A 17,782-nucleotide genomic window follows, 5' to 3' on the forward strand; every position below is an offset into this window, starting at 1 on the left:
GCACTACTATTTACCAGAGCCACATAGTACTATGTGTATACTATATAGGGAATGCAGACCAGAAGCAGTGGTGCTCTCTTGTGGATGACTTATGTAGCTCTGTAAGTCATTTAGGAAATAGAATTTTAACTAAATATACATTTGAGATGAAGCCATATACAATGCAGGGATTTTTCTGCCACAGAAACCCTTGGGGGGGCTGCCTAAACATTTTTTCCAAACTGTAATTTTTTAAATAATAAAGCATGTAAAAATGTGAAATTCCAAAAAGATCGAATTTAACAGTATTGATATTTTTTTTTAAGTTTGAGCAAAATAACACAGCACTTTCCATGGCAAAATGCATTGAATTGCAGGAAATTAACATTAAAAATGCCATTAAAAAAACACAAAGATGTCAGCCTTTAAAAATTCAGCTGTGCCGACTGCGCCAATTCCTGCGCCCTACCACGCTCCCTGTCACACCCCCTACCACGCCCCCTGTCACACCCACCACCTAAGCCCCTTTTTGACCCCGAAAAAAAGCCTAAGATGTTCAATCACAGTGAAGTTTCTGCACTTCCTGTAAGGTCACTGCCAAGTTTTTGCACTTCCTGCGAGGTCACAGAGGCAGATGAGCACTTCCTGTGAGGTTACAGTGCTTTCAGTGAGAGCCCTCAGTCATTAGAGGCTCTGGTTTGAATTGTAGACAGGGAACACAGTGAGGACTGTGACGGCCCCCTACCAAGTCCAGAAAACAATAAATAAAACGTGCCTTTGTGCCCCACCAGTGAATGAAGTGGGGGGATGTGACGGTGTATGGACAAAGAGGAAAAATACCATCCACTAACACTGGAATTACACACACATCAGCAGACAATAACGTTTCTCTCCACACACTTCCCTCTTGCTCACCTGGGATCTGTCCTGCTCTACCCACAAACCACAAGTAATCCAGCATCATGTACAAAGAAAAGATTACTAGATTAAAAAAACTGTAGATGATTAGTTGGAGGTTCTCTTCCTCCTCCTCCTCCTCCTCCTCCTCCTCCTCCTCCTCCTCCTCAATGCAGCCTCCACAGGCAGGCAGCGCCCGCCAGTGGTTTTGCCAGGCCCTACCACGCCATGCAGCGGTAACCCCAGTTCATAAGGGAGCCAGTGGGGCACTGGAAGTGCTCAGCACAGTCTGGCGAGTTAGAGAGGGTGCCGATGAGGCTGTATTTTGGGGGGTTGTGGGGTCATGAGTCCTTTGTGGGCGCTCTCCGGGGTTCGCACGGCACACCACAACTGAGAGAAGAAGAAACGGTCCACCGATAAATAAGACAGGCAGTAGATAGATAATTCACCTCTCTGTCTTCCTGACTGTATTATACTAATTCTGTTTCTCTGAGTAACTAGATCACCTCTATGTCTTCCTGACTGTATTATACTAATTCTGTTTCTACTGAGTAACTAGATCACCTCTCTGTCTTCCTGACTGTATTATACTAATTCTGTTCCTACTGAGTGTACGAAAAATTAACAATACCTTCCTAATATTGAGTTGCCCCCACCCACCCTTTTGTACTCAGAACAGTCTCAATTCGTTGGGGCATTGGACTCTACAAGTTGTCGAAAGCATTCCACAGGGATGCTGGCCCATGTTGACTAAAATGCTTCCCACAGTTGTGTCCAGTTGGCTGGATGTCCTTTGGGTGGTGGACCATTCTTGATACACACAGGAAACAGTTGAGTATGAAAAACCCAGCAGCATTGCAGTTCATGACACAAACCGATGTGCCTGGTAGACTACCATACCCCATTCAAATCACTTAAATCTTTTGTTTTCACATTCACCCACTGAATGGCACACATACACAATCCATGTCTCAATTGTCTCAAGGCTTAAAAATCCTTCTTTAACCCGTCTCCTCCCCTTCATCTACACTGATTGACGTGGATTTAGAAAATGACACCAATAAGGGATCAAAGCTTTCACCTGGTCAGTCTGTCATGGAAAGAGGTGTTCATAATGTTTTGTCCACTCAGTGTCTGACAGGATTGGATGTTTATTTTATTAAATAATTTTAGTCATTTAGCAGACGCTCTTATTCAGTGACTTACAGGAGAAATTACGGTTAAGTGCCTTGCTTAAGGGCACACCAGCAGGTTTTTCACCAAGTCACCTCCCACACAGGAACATTGACCCTGCACCCCATCCTCCCACAGGAACATTTACCCTGCATCCCATCTCCCACACAGGAACATTTACCCTGCACCCTACCTCCCACACAGGAACATTTACCCTGCATCCCATCTCCCACACAGGAACATTTACCCTGCACCCTACCTCCCACACAGGAACATTTACCCTGCATCCCATCTCCCACACAGGAACATTTACCCTGCGCGCCTCCTCCCACACAGGAACATTTACCCTGCACCCCTACTCCCACACAGGAACATTTACCCTGCACCCCTCCCCCCACACAGGAACATTTACCCTGCACCCCACCTCACACACACAGGAACATTTACACTTCACCCCGCCTCCCACACAGGAACATTTACAAAGCACCCCACCTCCCACACAGGAACATTTACCCTGCACCCCACCTCCCACAGGAACATTTACCCTGCATCCCATCTCCCACACAGGAACATTTACCCTGCACCCTACCTCCCACACAGGAACATTTACCCAGCACCCTACCTCCCACACAGGAACATTTACCCTGCACCCCACATCCCACACACAGGAACATTTACCCTGCACCCCACCTCCCACACAGGAACATTTACCCTGCACCCCACCTCCCACACACAGGAACATTTACCCTGCACCCCACCTCCCCCACAGGAACATTTACCCTGCACCCCACCTCCCCCACAGGAACATTTACCCTGCACCCCACCTCCCCCCACAGGAACATTTACCCTGCACCCCACCCCCCCACAGGAACATTTACCCTGCACCCCACCTCCCCCACACAGGAACATTTACCCTGCACCCCACCCCCCCCCACAGGAACATTTACCCTGCACCCCACCTCCCCCCCACAGGAACATTTACCATGCACGCCACCTCCCACACAGGAACATTTACCCTGCACCGCTACTCCCACACAGGAACATTTACCCTGCACCCCACCTCCCACACAGGAACATTTACCCTGCATGCCACCCCCCCACAGGAACATTTACCCTGCACCCCACCTCCCACACAGGAACATTTACCCTGCATGCCACCCCCCCACAGGAACATTTACCCTGCACCCCACCTCCCACACAGGAACATTTACCCTGCGCCCCTCCTCCCACACAGGAACATTTACCCTGCACCCCTACTCCCACACAGGAACATTTACCCTGCACCCCTCCCCTCACACAGGAACATTTACCCTGCACCCCCCCCCCCCCCCCACATGAACATATACACTACACCCCACCTCCCACACAGGAATATTTACCCTTAACCCCACCTCCCACACAGGAACATTTACCCTGCACCCCACCTCCCACACACAGGAACATTTACCCTGCACCCCACCTCCCCCACAGGAACATTTACCCTGCACCCCACCTCCCCCCCACAGGAACATTTACCCTGCACCCCACCTCCCCCCACAGGAACATTTACCCTGCACCCCACCCCCCCAAAGGAACATTTACCCTGCACCCCACCTCCCCCAAACAGGAACATTTACCCTGCACCCTACCCCCCCCCACAGGAACATTTACCCTGCACCCCACCTCCCCCCCACAGGAACATTTACCATGCACGCCACCTCCCACACAGGAACATTTACCCTGCACCGCTACTCCCACACAGGAACATTTACCCAGCACCCCACCTCCCACACAGGAACATTTACCCTGCATGCCACCCCCCCCACAGGAACATTTACCCTGCACCCCTACTCCCACACAGGAACATTTACCCTGCACCCCTCCCCTCACACAGGAACATTTACCCTGCACCCCCCCCCCCCCCCCCACATGAACATATACACTACACCCCACCTCCCACACAGGAATATTTACCCTTAACCCCACCTCCCACACAGGAACATTTACCCTGCACCCCACCTCACACACACAGGAACATTTACACTTCACCCCGCCTCCCACACAGGAACATTTACAAAGCACCCCACCTCCCACACAGGAAAATTTACCCTGCACCCCACCTCACACAGGAACATTTACCCTGCATCCCATCTCCCACACAGGAACATTTACCCTGCACCCTACCTCCCACACAGGAACATTTACCCAGCACCCTACCTCCCACACAGGAACATTTACCCTGCACCCCACATCCCACACAGGAACATTTACCCTGCACCCCACCTCCCACACAGGAACATTTACCCTGCACCCACCTCCCACACACAGGAACATTTACCCTGCACCCCACCTCCCCCACAGGAACATTTACCCTGCACCCCACCTCCCCCTCACAGGAACATTTACCCTGCACCTCACAGCCCACACAGGAACATTTACCCTGCACCCCACCTCCCCCCACAGGAACATTTACCCTGCACCCCACCCCCCCACAGGAACATTTACCCTGCACCCCACCTCCCCCACACAGGAACATTTACCCTGCACCCCACCTCCCCCCACAGGAACATTTACCCTGCACGCCACCTCCCACACAGGAACATTTACACAGCACCCCACCTCCCACACAGGAACATTTACCCTGCACCCCTACTCCCACACAGGAACATTTACCCTGCATTCCACCTCCCACACAGGAACATTTACCCTGCACCCCACCTCCCCCCCACAAAGGAACATTTACCCTGCATTCCACCCCCCAGCCCCACAGGAACATTTAACCTGCACCCCACATCCCACACACAGGAACATTTACCCTGCACCCCACCTCCCACACACAGGAACATTACCCTGCACCCCTCCTCCCCCACAGGAACATTTACCCTGCACCCCACCTCCCCCCCACAGGAACATTTACCCTGCACCCCACCCCCCCACAGGAACATTTACCCTGCACCCCACCTCCCCCACACAGGAACATTTACCCTGCACCCCACCTCCCCCCCACAGGAACATTTACCCTGCAGCCCACCTCCCACACAGGAACATTTACCCTGCACCCCACCTCCCCCCCACAGGAACATTTACCCAGCACCCTACCTCCCACACAGGAACATTTACCCTGCACCCCACATCCCACACACAGGAACATTTACCCTGCACCCACCTCCCACACAGGAACATTTACCCTGCACCCCACCTCCCACACAGGAACATTTACCCTGCACCCCACCTCCCCCACAGGAACATTTACCCTGCACCCCACCTCCCCCCCACAGGAACATTTACCCTTCACCTCACCGCCCACACAGGAACATTTACCCTGCACCCCACCTCCCCCCACAGGAACATTTACCCTGCACCCCACCCCCCCACAGGAACATTTACCCTGCACCCCACCTCCCACACAGGAACATTTACCCTGCACCCCACCTCCCACACACAGGAACATTTACCCTGCACCCCACCTCCCCCACAGGAACATTTACCCTGCACCCCACCTCCCCCACAGGAACATTTACCCTGCACCCCACCTCCCCCCACAGGAACATTTACCCTGCACCCCACCCCCCCACAGGAACATTTACCCTGCACCCCACCTCCCCCACACAGGAACATTTACCCTGCACCCCACCCCCCCCCCCCACAGGAACATTTACCCTGCACCCCACCTCCCCCCCACAGGAACATTTACCATGCACGCCACCTCCCACACAGGAACATTTACCCTGCACCGCTACTCCCACACAGGAACATTTACCCTGCACCCCACCTCCCACACAGGAACATTTACCCTGCATGCCACCCCCCCACAGGAACATTTACCCTGCACCCCACCTCCCACACAGGAACATTTACCCTGCATGCCACCCCCCCACAGGAACATTTACCCTGCACCCACCTCCCACACAGGAACATTTACCCTGCACCCCACCTCCCACACACAGGAACATTTACCCTGCACCCCACCTCCCCCACAGGAACATTTACCCTGCACCCAACCTCCCCCACAGGAACATTTACCCTGCACCCCACCTCCCCCCCACAGGAACATTTACCCTTCACCTCACCGCCCACACAGGAACATTTACCCTGCACCCCACCTCCCCCCACAGGAACATTTACCCTGCACCCCACCCCCCCACAGGAACATTTACCCTGCACCCCACCTCCCACACAGGAACATTTACCCTGCACCCCACCTCCCACACACAGGAACATTTACCCTGCACCCCACCTCCCCCACAGGAACATTTACCCTGCACCCCACCTCCCCCACAGGAACATTTACCCTGCACCCCACCTCCCCCCACAGGAACATTTACCCTGCACCCCACCCCCCCACAGGAACATTTACCCTGCACCCCACCTCCCCCACACAGGAACATTTACCCTGCACCCCACCCCCCCCCACAGGAACATTTACCCTGCACCCCACCTCCCCCCCACAGGAACATTTACCATGCACGCCACCTCCCACACAGGAACATTTACCCTGCACCGCTACTCCCACACAGGAACATTTACCCAGCACCCCACCTCCCACACAGGAACATTTACCCTGCATGCCACCCCCCCACAGGAACATTTACCCTGCACCCCACCTCCCACACAGGAACATTTACCCTGCGCCCCTCCTCCCCCACAGGAACATTTACCCTGCACCCCACCTCCCACACAGGAACATTTACCCAGCGCCCCTCCTCCCACACAGGAACATTTACCCTGCACCCCTACTCCCACACAGGAACATTTACCCTGCACCCCTACCCTCACACAGGAACATTTACCCTGCACCCCCCCCCCCCCCACATGAACATATACACTACACCCCACCTCCCACACAGGAATATTTACCCTTAACCCCACCTCCCACACAGGAACATTTACCCTGCACCCCACCTCACACACACAGGAACATTTACACTTCACCCCGCCTCCCACACAGGAACATTTACAAAGCACCCCACCTCCCACACAGGAAAATTTACCCTGCACCCCACCTCACACAGGAACATTTACCCTGCACCCTACCTCCCACACAGGAACATTTACCCAGCACCCTACCTCCCACACAGGAACATTTACCTTGCACCCCACATCCCACACAGGAACATTTACCCTGCACCCCACCTCCCACACAGGAACATTTACCCTGCACCCACCTCCCACACACAGGAACATTTACCCTGCACCCCACCTCCCCCACAGGAACATTTACCCTGCACCCCACCTCCCCCTCACAGGAACATTTACCCTGCACCTCACCGCCCACACAGGAACATTTACCCTGCACCCCACCTCCCCCCACAGGAACATTTACCCTGCACCCCACCCCCCCACAGGAACATTTACCCTGCACCCCACCTCCCCCACACAGGAACATTTACCCTGCACCCCACCTCCCCCCACAGGAACATTTACCCTGCACGCCACCTCCCACACAGGAACATTTACCCTGCACCCCTACTCCCACACAGGAACATTTACCCTGCATCCCACCTCCCACACAGGAACATTTACCCTGCACCCCACCTCCCCCCCACAAAGGAACATTTACCCTGCAGCACACCTCCCACACAAGAACATTTACCCTGCATTCCACCCCAGCCCCACAGGAACATTTAACCTGCACCCCACCTCCCACACAGGAACATTTACCCTGCACCCCACCTCCCCCCCACAGGAACATTACCCTGCACCCCTCCTCCCCCACAGGAACATTTACCCTGCACCTACATCCCACACAGGAACATTTACCCTGCAACAAACCTCCCACACAGGAACATTTACCCTGCACCCCACCTCCCACACAGGAACATTTACCCTGCGCCCCACCTCCCACACAGGAACATTTACCCTGCACCCACCTCCCACACAGGAACATTTACCCTGCACCACCTCCCACACAGGAACATTTACCCTGCACCCCACCTCACACACACAGGAACATTTACACCTCACCCCGTCTCCCACACAGGAACATTTACAAAGCACCCCACCTCCCACACAGGAACATTTACCCTGCACCTCTCTTCCCACACAGGAACATTTACCCTGCACCCACCTCCCACACAGGAACATTTACCCTGCACCCACCTCCCACACAGGAACATTTACCCTGCACCCAACCTCCCACACAGGAATATTTACCCTGCACCCCACCTCCCACACAGGAACATTTACCCTGCACCCCATCTCCCACACAGGAACATTTACCCTGCACCCCTCCCCCACACAGGAACATTTACCCTGCACCCCACCCACCACACAGGAACATTTACCCTGCACCCCACCTCACACACAGTAACATTTACCCTGCAACCCATCTCCCACACAGGAACATTTACCCTGCACCCCTCCTCCCTCAGGAACATTTACCCTGCACCCCAAAACCCACACTGGAAAATTTACCCTGCGCCCCTCCTCCCACACATGAACATTTACCCTGCACCCCACCCCCGACACAGGAACATTAACCCTGCACCCCACCTCCCACACAGGAACATTTACACAGCACCGCACCTCCCACACAGGAACATTTACCCTGCACCCCACCTCCCCCACACAGGAACATTTACCCTGCACCCCACCTCCCCCAAACAGGAACATTTACCCTGCACCCACCTCCCACACAGGAACATTTACCCTGCACCCACCCCCCCCCACATGAACATATACACTGCACCCACCTCCCACACAGGAACATTTTACCCTGCACCACCTCCCACACAGGAACATTTACCCTGCACCCCCCCCCCACACATGAACATATACACTACTCCCCTCCTCCCACACAGGAATATTTACCCTGAACCCACCTCCCACACAGAAACATTTACCCTGCACCCCTCCCCCCACACAGGAACATTTACCCTGCAGCACACCTCCCACACAAGAACATTTACCCTGCATTCCACACCCCCCCCCCCCCCCCCCCACATGAACATATACACTACACCCCACCTCCCACACAGGAATATTTACCCTGAACCCCACCTCCCACACAGGAACATTTACCCTGCACCCACCTCCCACACAGGAACATTTACCCTGCACCACCTCCCACACAGGAACATTTACCCTGCACCCCACCTCACACACACAGGAACATTTACACCTCACCCCGTCTCCCACACAGGAACATTTACAAAGCACCCCTCTTCCCACACAGGAACATTTACCCTGCACCCACCTCCCACACAGGAACATTTACCCTGCACCCAACCTCCCACACAGGAATATTTACCCTGCACACCACCTCCCACACAGGAACATTTACCCTGCACCCCATCTCCCACACAGGAACATTTACCCTGCACCCCTCCCCCACACAGGAACATTTACCCTGCACCCCACCCACCACACAGGAACATTTACCCTGCACCCCACCTCCCACACAGGAACATTTACCCTGCACCCTACTTCCCACACAGTAACATTTACCCTGCAACCCATCTCCCACAGAGGAACATTTACCCTGCACCCCACCTCCCACACAGGAACATTTACACAGCACCGCACCTCCCACACAGGAACATTTACCCTGCACCCCTACCCCCACACAGGAACATTTACCCTGCACCCACCTCCCACACAGGAACATTTACCCTGCACCACCTCCCACACAGGAACATTTACCCTGCACCTACATCCCACACAGGAACATTTACCCTGCAACAAACCTCCCACACAGGAACATTTACCCTGCACCCCACCTCCCACACAGGAACATTTACCCTGCGCCCCACCTCCCACACAGGAACATTTACCCTGCACCCACCTCCCACACAGGAACATTTACCCTGCACCACCTCCCACACAGGAACATTTACCCTGCACCCCACCTCACACACACAGGAACATTTACACCTCACCCCGTCTCCCACACAGGAACATTTACAAAGCACCCCACCTCCCACACAGGAACATTTACCCTGCACCTCTCTTCCCACACAGGAACATTTACCCTGCACCCACCTCCCACACAGGAACATTTACCCTGCACCCACCTCCCACACAGGAACATTTACCCTGCACCCAACCTCCCACACAGGAATATTTACCCTGCACCCCACCTCCCACACAGGAACATTTACCCTGCACCCCATCTCCCACACAGGAACATTTACCCTGCACCCCTCCACCACACAGGAACATTTACCCTGCACCCCACCCACCACACAGGAACATTTACCCTGCACCCCACCTCACACACAGTAACATTTACCCTGCAACCCATCTCCCACACAGGAACATTTACCCTGCACCCCTCCTCCCTCAGGAACATTTACCCTGCACCCCAAAACCCACACTGGAAAATTTACCCTGCGCCCCTCCTCCCACACATGAACATTTACCCTGCACCCCACCCCCGACACAGGAACATTAACCCTGCACCCCACCTCCCACACAGGAACATTTACACAGCACCGCACCTCCCACACAGGAACATTTACCCTGCACCCCTACCCCCAAACAGGAACATTTACCCTGCACCCACCTCCCACACAGGAACATTTACCCTGCACCCACCCCCCCCACATGAACATATACACTGCACCCACCTCCCACACAGGAACATTTTACCCTGCACCACCTCCCACACAGGAACATTTACCCTGCACCCCCCCCCCACACATGAACATATACACTACTCCCCTCCTCCCACACAGGAATATTTACCCTGAACCCACCTCCCACACAGGAACATTTACCCTGCACCCCACCTCACACACACAGGAACATTTACACCTCACCCCGTCTCCCACACAGGAACATTTACAAAGCACCCATCTCCCACACAGGAACATTTACCCTGCACCCCTCTTCCCACACAGGAACATTTACCCTGCACCCACCTCCCACACAGGAACATTTACCCTGCACCCACCTCCCACACAGGAACATTTACCCTGCACCCCACCTCACACACAGGAACATTTACCCTGCACCCCTTCTCCCACACAGGAACATTTACCCTGCACCCCACCTCCCACACAGTAACATTTACACAGCACCCTACCTCCCACACAGGAACATTTACACTGCACCCCTAAACCCCAAACAGGAACATTTACCCTGCACCCCACCTCCCACACAGGAACATTTACACAGCACCCCACCTCCCACACAGAAACATTTACCCTGCACCCCTCCCCCCACACAGGAACATTTACCCTGCAGCACACCTCCCACACAAGAACATTTACCCTGCATTCCACCACCCCCCCCCCCCCCCCCCACATGAACATATACACTACACCCCACCTCCCACACAGGAATATTTACCCTGAACCCCACCTCCCACACAGGAACATTTACCCTGCACCGCTACTCCCACACAGGAACATTTACCCAGCACCCCACCTCCCACACAGGAACATTTACCCTGCATGCCACCCCCCCACAGGAACATTTACCCTGCACCCCACCTCCCACACAGGAACATTTACCCTGCGCCCCTCCTCCCCCACAGGAACATTTACCCTGCACCCCACCTCCCACACAGGAACATTTACCCAGCGCCCCTCCTCCCACACAGGAACATTTACCCTGCACCCCTACTCCCACACAGGAACATTTACCCTGCACCCCTACCCTCACACAGGAACATTTACCCTGCACCCCCCCCCCCCCCACATGAACATATACACTACACCCCACCTCCCACACAGGAATATTTACCCTTAACCCCACCTCCCACACAGGAACATTTACCCTGCACCCCACCTCACACACACAGGAACATTTACACTTCACCCCGCCTCCCACACAGGAACATTTACAAAGCACCCCACCTCCCACACAGGAAAATTTACCCTGCACCCCACCTCACACAGGAACATTTACCCTGCACCCTACCTCCCACACAGGAACATTTACCCAGCACCCTACCTCCCACACAGGAACATTTACCTTGCACCCCACATCCCACACAGGAACATTTACCCTGCACCCCACCTCCCACACAGGAACATTTACCCTGCACCCACCTCCCACACACAGGAACATTTACCCTGCACCCCACCTCCCCCACAGGAACATTTACCCTGCACCCCACCTCCCCCTCACAGGAACATTTACCCTGCACCTCACCGCCCACACAGGAACATTTACCCTGCACCCCACCTCCCCCCACAGGAACATTTACCCTGCACCCCACCCCCCCACAGGAACATTTACCCTGCACCCCACCTCCCCCACACAGGAACATTTACCCTGCACCCCACCTCCCCCCACAGGAACATTTACCCTGCACGCCACCTCCCACACAGGAACATTTACCCTGCACCCCTACTCCCACACAGGAACATTTACCCTGCATCCCACCTCCCACACAGGAACATTTACCCTGCACCCCACCTCCCCCCCACAAAGGAACATTTACCCTGCAGCACACCTCCCACACAAGAACATTTACCCTGCATTCCACCCCAGCCCCACAGGAACATTTAACCTGCACCCCACCTCCCACACAGGAACATTTACCCTGCACCCCACCTCCCCCCCACAGGAACATTACCCTGCACCCCTCCTCCCCCACAGGAACATTTACCCTGCACCTACATCCCACACAGGAACATTTACCCTGCAACAAACCTCCCACACAGGAACATTTACCCTGCACCCCACCTCCCACACAGGAACATTTACCCTGCGCCCCACCTCCCACACAGGAACATTTACCCTGCACCCACCTCCCACACAGGAACATTTACCCTGCACCACCTCCCACACAGGAACATTTACCCTGCACCCCACCTCACACACACAGGAACATTTACACCTCACCCCGTCTCCCACACAGGAACATTTACAAAGCACCCCACCTCCCACACAGGAACATTTACCCTGCACCTCTCTTCCCACACAGGAACATTTACCCTGCACCCACCTCCCACACAGGAACATTTACCCTGCACCCACCTCCCACACAGGAACATTTACCCTGCACCCAACCTCCCACACAGGAATATTTACCCTGCACCCCACCTCCCACACAGGAACATTTACCCTGCACCCCATCTCCCACACAGGAACATTTACCCTGCACCCCTCCCCCACACAGGAACATTTACCCTGCACCCCACCCACCACACAGGAACATTTACCCTGCACCCCACCTCACACACAGTAACATTTACCCTGCAACCCATCTCCCACACAGGAACATTTACCCTGCACCCCTCCTCCCTCAGGAACATTTACCCTGCACCCCAAAACCCACACTGGAAAATTTACCCTGCGCCCCTCCTCCCACACATGAACATTTACCCTGCACCCCACCCCCGACACAGGAACATTAACCCTGCACCCCACCTCCCACACAGGAACATTTACACAGCACCGCACCTCCCACACAGGAACATTTACCCTGCACCCCACCTCCCCCACACAGGAACATTTACCCTGCACCCCACCTCCCCCAAACAGGAACATTTACCCTGCACCCACCTCCCACACAGGAACATTTACCCTGCACCCACCCCCCCCACATGAACATATACACTGCACCCACCTCCCACACAGGAACATTTTACCCTGCACCACCTCCCACACAGGAACATTTACCCTGCACCCCCCCCCCACACATGAACATATACACTACTCCCCTCCTCCCACACAGGAATATTTACCCTGAACCCACCTCCCACACAGAAACATTTACCCTGCACCCCTCCCCCCACACAGGAACATTTACCCTGCAGCACACCTCCCACACAAGAACATTTACCCTGCATTCCACACCCCCCCCCCCCCCCCCACATGAACATATACACTACACCCCACCTCCCACACAGGAATATTTACCCTGAACCCCACCTCCCACACAGGAACATTTACCCTGCACCCACCTCCCACACAGGAACATTTACCCTGCACCACCTCCCACACAGGAACATTTACCCTGCACCCCACCTCACACACACAGGAACATTTACACCTCACCCCGTCTCCCACACAGGAACATTTACAAAGCACCCCTCTTCCCACACAGGAACATTTACCCTGCACCCACCTCCCACACAGGAACATTTACCCTGCACCCAACCTCCCACACAGGAATATTTACCCTGCACACCACCTCCCACACAGGAACATTTACCCTGCACCCCATCTCCCACACAGGAACATTTACCCTGCACCCCTCCCCCACACAGGAACATTTACCCTGCACCCCACCCACCACACAGGAACATTTACCCTGCACCCCACCTCCCACACAGGAACATTTACCCTGCACCCTACTTCCCACACAGTAACATTTACCCTGCAACCCATCTCCCACAGAGGAACATTTACCCTGCACCCCACCTCCCACACAGGAACATTTACACAGCACCGCACCTCCCACACAGGAACATTTACCCTGCACCCCTACCCCCACACAGGAACATTTACCCTGCACCCACCTCCCACACAGGAACATTTACCCTGCACCACCTCCCACACAGGAACATTTACCCTGCACCTACATCCCACACAGGAACATTTACCCTGCAACAAACCTCCCACACAGGAACATTTACCCTGCACCCCACCTCCCACACAGGAACATTTACCCTGCGCCCCACCTCCCACACAGGAACATTTACCCTGCACCCACCTCCCACACAGGAACATTTACCCTGCACCACCTCCCACACAGGAACATTTACCCTGCACCCCACCTCACACACACAGGAACATTTACACCTCACCCCGTCTCCCACACAGGAACATTTACAAAGCACCCCACCTCCCACACAGGAACATTTACCCTGCACCTCTCTTCCCACACAGGAACATTTACCCTGCACCCACCTCCCACACAGGAACATTTACCCTGCACCCACCTCCCACACAGGAACATTTACCCTGCACCCAACCTCCCACACAGGAATATTTACCCTGCACCCCACCTCCCACACAGGAACATTTACCCTGCACCCCATCTCCCACACAGGAACATTTACCCTGCACCCCTCCCCCACACAGGAACATTTACCCTGCACCCCACCCACCACACAGGAACATTTACCCTGCACCCCACCTCACACACAGTAACATTTACCCTGCAACCCATCTCCCACACAGGAACATTTACCCTGCACCCCTCCTCCCTCAGGAACATTTACCCTGCACCCCAAAACCCACACTGGAAAATTTACCCTGCGCCCCTCCTCCCACACATGAACATTTACCCTGCACCCCACCCCCGACACAGGAACATTAACCCTGCACCCCACCTCCCACACAGGAACATTTACACAGCACCGCACCTCCCACACAGGAACATTTACCCTGCACCCCTACCCCCAAACAGGAACATTTACCCTGCACCCACCTCCCACACAGGAACATTTACCCTGCACCCACCCCCCCCACATGAACATATACACTGCACCCACCTCCCACACAGGAACATTTTACCCTGCACCACCTCCCACACAGGAACATTTACCCTGCACCCCCCCCCCACACATGAACATATACACTACTCCCCTCCTCCCACACAGGAATATTTACCCTGAACCCACCTCCCACACAGGAACATTTACCCTGCACCCCACCTCACACACACAGGAACATTTACACCTCACCCCGTCTCCCACACAGGAACATTTACAAAGCACCCATCTCCCACACAGGAACATTTACCCTGCACCCCTCTTCCCACACAGGAACATTTACCCTGCACCCACCTCCCACACAGGAACATTTACCCTGCACCCACCTCCCACACAGGAACATTTACCCTGCACCCCACCTCACACACAGGAACATTTACCCTGCACCCCTTCTCCCACACAGGAACATTTACCCTGCACCCCACCTCCCACACAGTAACATTTACACAGCACCCTACCTCCCACACAGGAACATTTACACTGCACCCCTAAACCCCAAACAGGAACATTTACCCTGCACCCCACCTCCCACACAGGAACATTTACACAGCACCCCACCTCCCACACAGAAACATTTACCCTGCACCCCTCCCCCCACACAGGAACATTTACCCTGCAGCACACCTCCCACACAAGAACATTTACCCTGCATTCCACCACCCCCCCCCCCCCCCCCCCCACATGAACATATACACTACACCCCACCTCCCACACAGGAATATTTACCCTGAACCCCACCTCCCACACAGGAACATTTACCCTGCACTTACCTCCCACACAGGAACATTTACACTGCACCCCACCTCCCACACAGGAACATTTACCCTGCACCCCTCTTCCCACACAGGAACATTTACCCTGCACCTACCTCCCACACAGGAACATTTACCCTGCACCCCACCTCCCACACAGGAACATTTACCCTGCACCCACCTCCCACACAGGAACATTTACCCTGCACCACCTCCCACACAGGAACATTTACCCTGCACCCCACCTCACACACACAGGAACATTTACACCTCACCCCGTCTCCCACACAGGAACATTTACAAAGCACCCCTCTTCCCACACAGGAACATTTACCCTGCACCCACCTCCCACACAGGAACATTTACCCTGCACCCAACCTCCCACACAGGAATATTTACCCTGCACACCACCTCCCACACAGGAACATTTACCCTGCACCCCATCTCCCACACAGGAACATTTACCCTGCACCCCTCCCCCACACAGGAACATTTACCCTGCACCCCACCCACCACACAGGAACATTTACCCTGCACCCCACCTCCCACACAGGAACATTTACCCTGCACCCTACTTCCCACACAGTAACATTTACCCTGCAACCCATCTCCCACAGAGGAACATTTACCCTGCACCCCACCTCCCACACAGGAACATTTAAACAGCACCGCACCTCCCACACAGGAACATTTACCCTGCACCCCTACCCCCACACAGGAACATTTACCCTGCACCCACCTCCCACACAGGAACATTTACCCTGCACCACCTCCCACACAGGAACATTTACCCTGCACCTACCTCCCACACAGGAACATTTACCCTGCACCAAACCTCCCACACAGGAACATTTACCCTGCACCCCACCTCCCACACAGGAACATTTACCCTGCGCCCCACCTCCCACACAGGAACATTTACCCTGCACCCCTCTTCCCACACAGGAACATTTACCCTGCACTTACCTCCCACACAGGAACATTTACCCTGCACCTACCTCCCACACAGGAACATTTACCCTGCACCCACCTCCCACACAGGAACATTTACCCTGCACCCACCTCCCACACAGGAACATTTACCCTGCACCACCTCCCACACAGGAACATTTACCCTGCACCCCACCTCACACACACAGGAACATTTACACCTCACCCCGTCTCCCACACAGGAACATTTACAAAGCACTCCACCTCCCACACAGGAACATTTACCCTGCACCTCTCTTCCCACACAGGAACATTTACCCTGCACCCACCTCCCACACAGGAACATTTACCCTGCACCCACCTCCCACACAGGAACATTTACCCTGCACCCAACCTCCCACACAGGAATATTTACCCTGCACCCCACCTCCCACACAGGAACATTTACCCTGCACCCCATCTCCCACACAGGAACATTTACCCTGCACCCCTCCCCCACACAGGAACATTTACCCTGCACCCCACCCACCACACAGGAACATTTACCCTGCACAACACCTCACACACAGTAACATTTACCCTGCAACCCATCTCCCACACAGGAACATTTACCCTGCACCCCTCCTCCCTCAGGAACATTTACCCTGCACCCCAAAACCCACACTGGAAAATTTACCC

At 54.6% G+C, this 17,782-nt stretch overlaps 2 protein-coding genes across 2 annotated transcripts in view; both read left to right on the forward strand.

Annotated features, from left to right (window-relative positions):
* Positions 1 to 1,116, forward strand: part of LOC123743540 (uncharacterized) — a 30,644-nt gene extending 29,528 nt beyond the window's left edge. Inside the window, exon 4 of the mRNA XM_082976094.1 lies at positions 1,053 to 1,116. Coding sequence (XP_082832220.1) covers positions 1,053 to 1,116 — 64 coding nt within the window. The remainder of the gene's footprint in view (positions 1 to 1,052) is intronic.
* The window catches only part of LOC145879787 (ribonuclease inhibitor-like), a 206,803-nt gene that overhangs the window by 77,664 nt on the left and 111,357 nt on the right, over positions 1 to 17,782 (forward strand). The window lies entirely within an intron of this gene.

Source organism: Salmo salar, chromosome 06 (assembly GCF_965601325.2).
Source record: "Salmo salar chromosome 06, fSalSal1, whole genome shotgun sequence".
In the NCBI taxonomy this organism is placed as follows: Eukaryota; Metazoa; Chordata; class Actinopteri; order Salmoniformes; family Salmonidae; genus Salmo; species Salmo salar.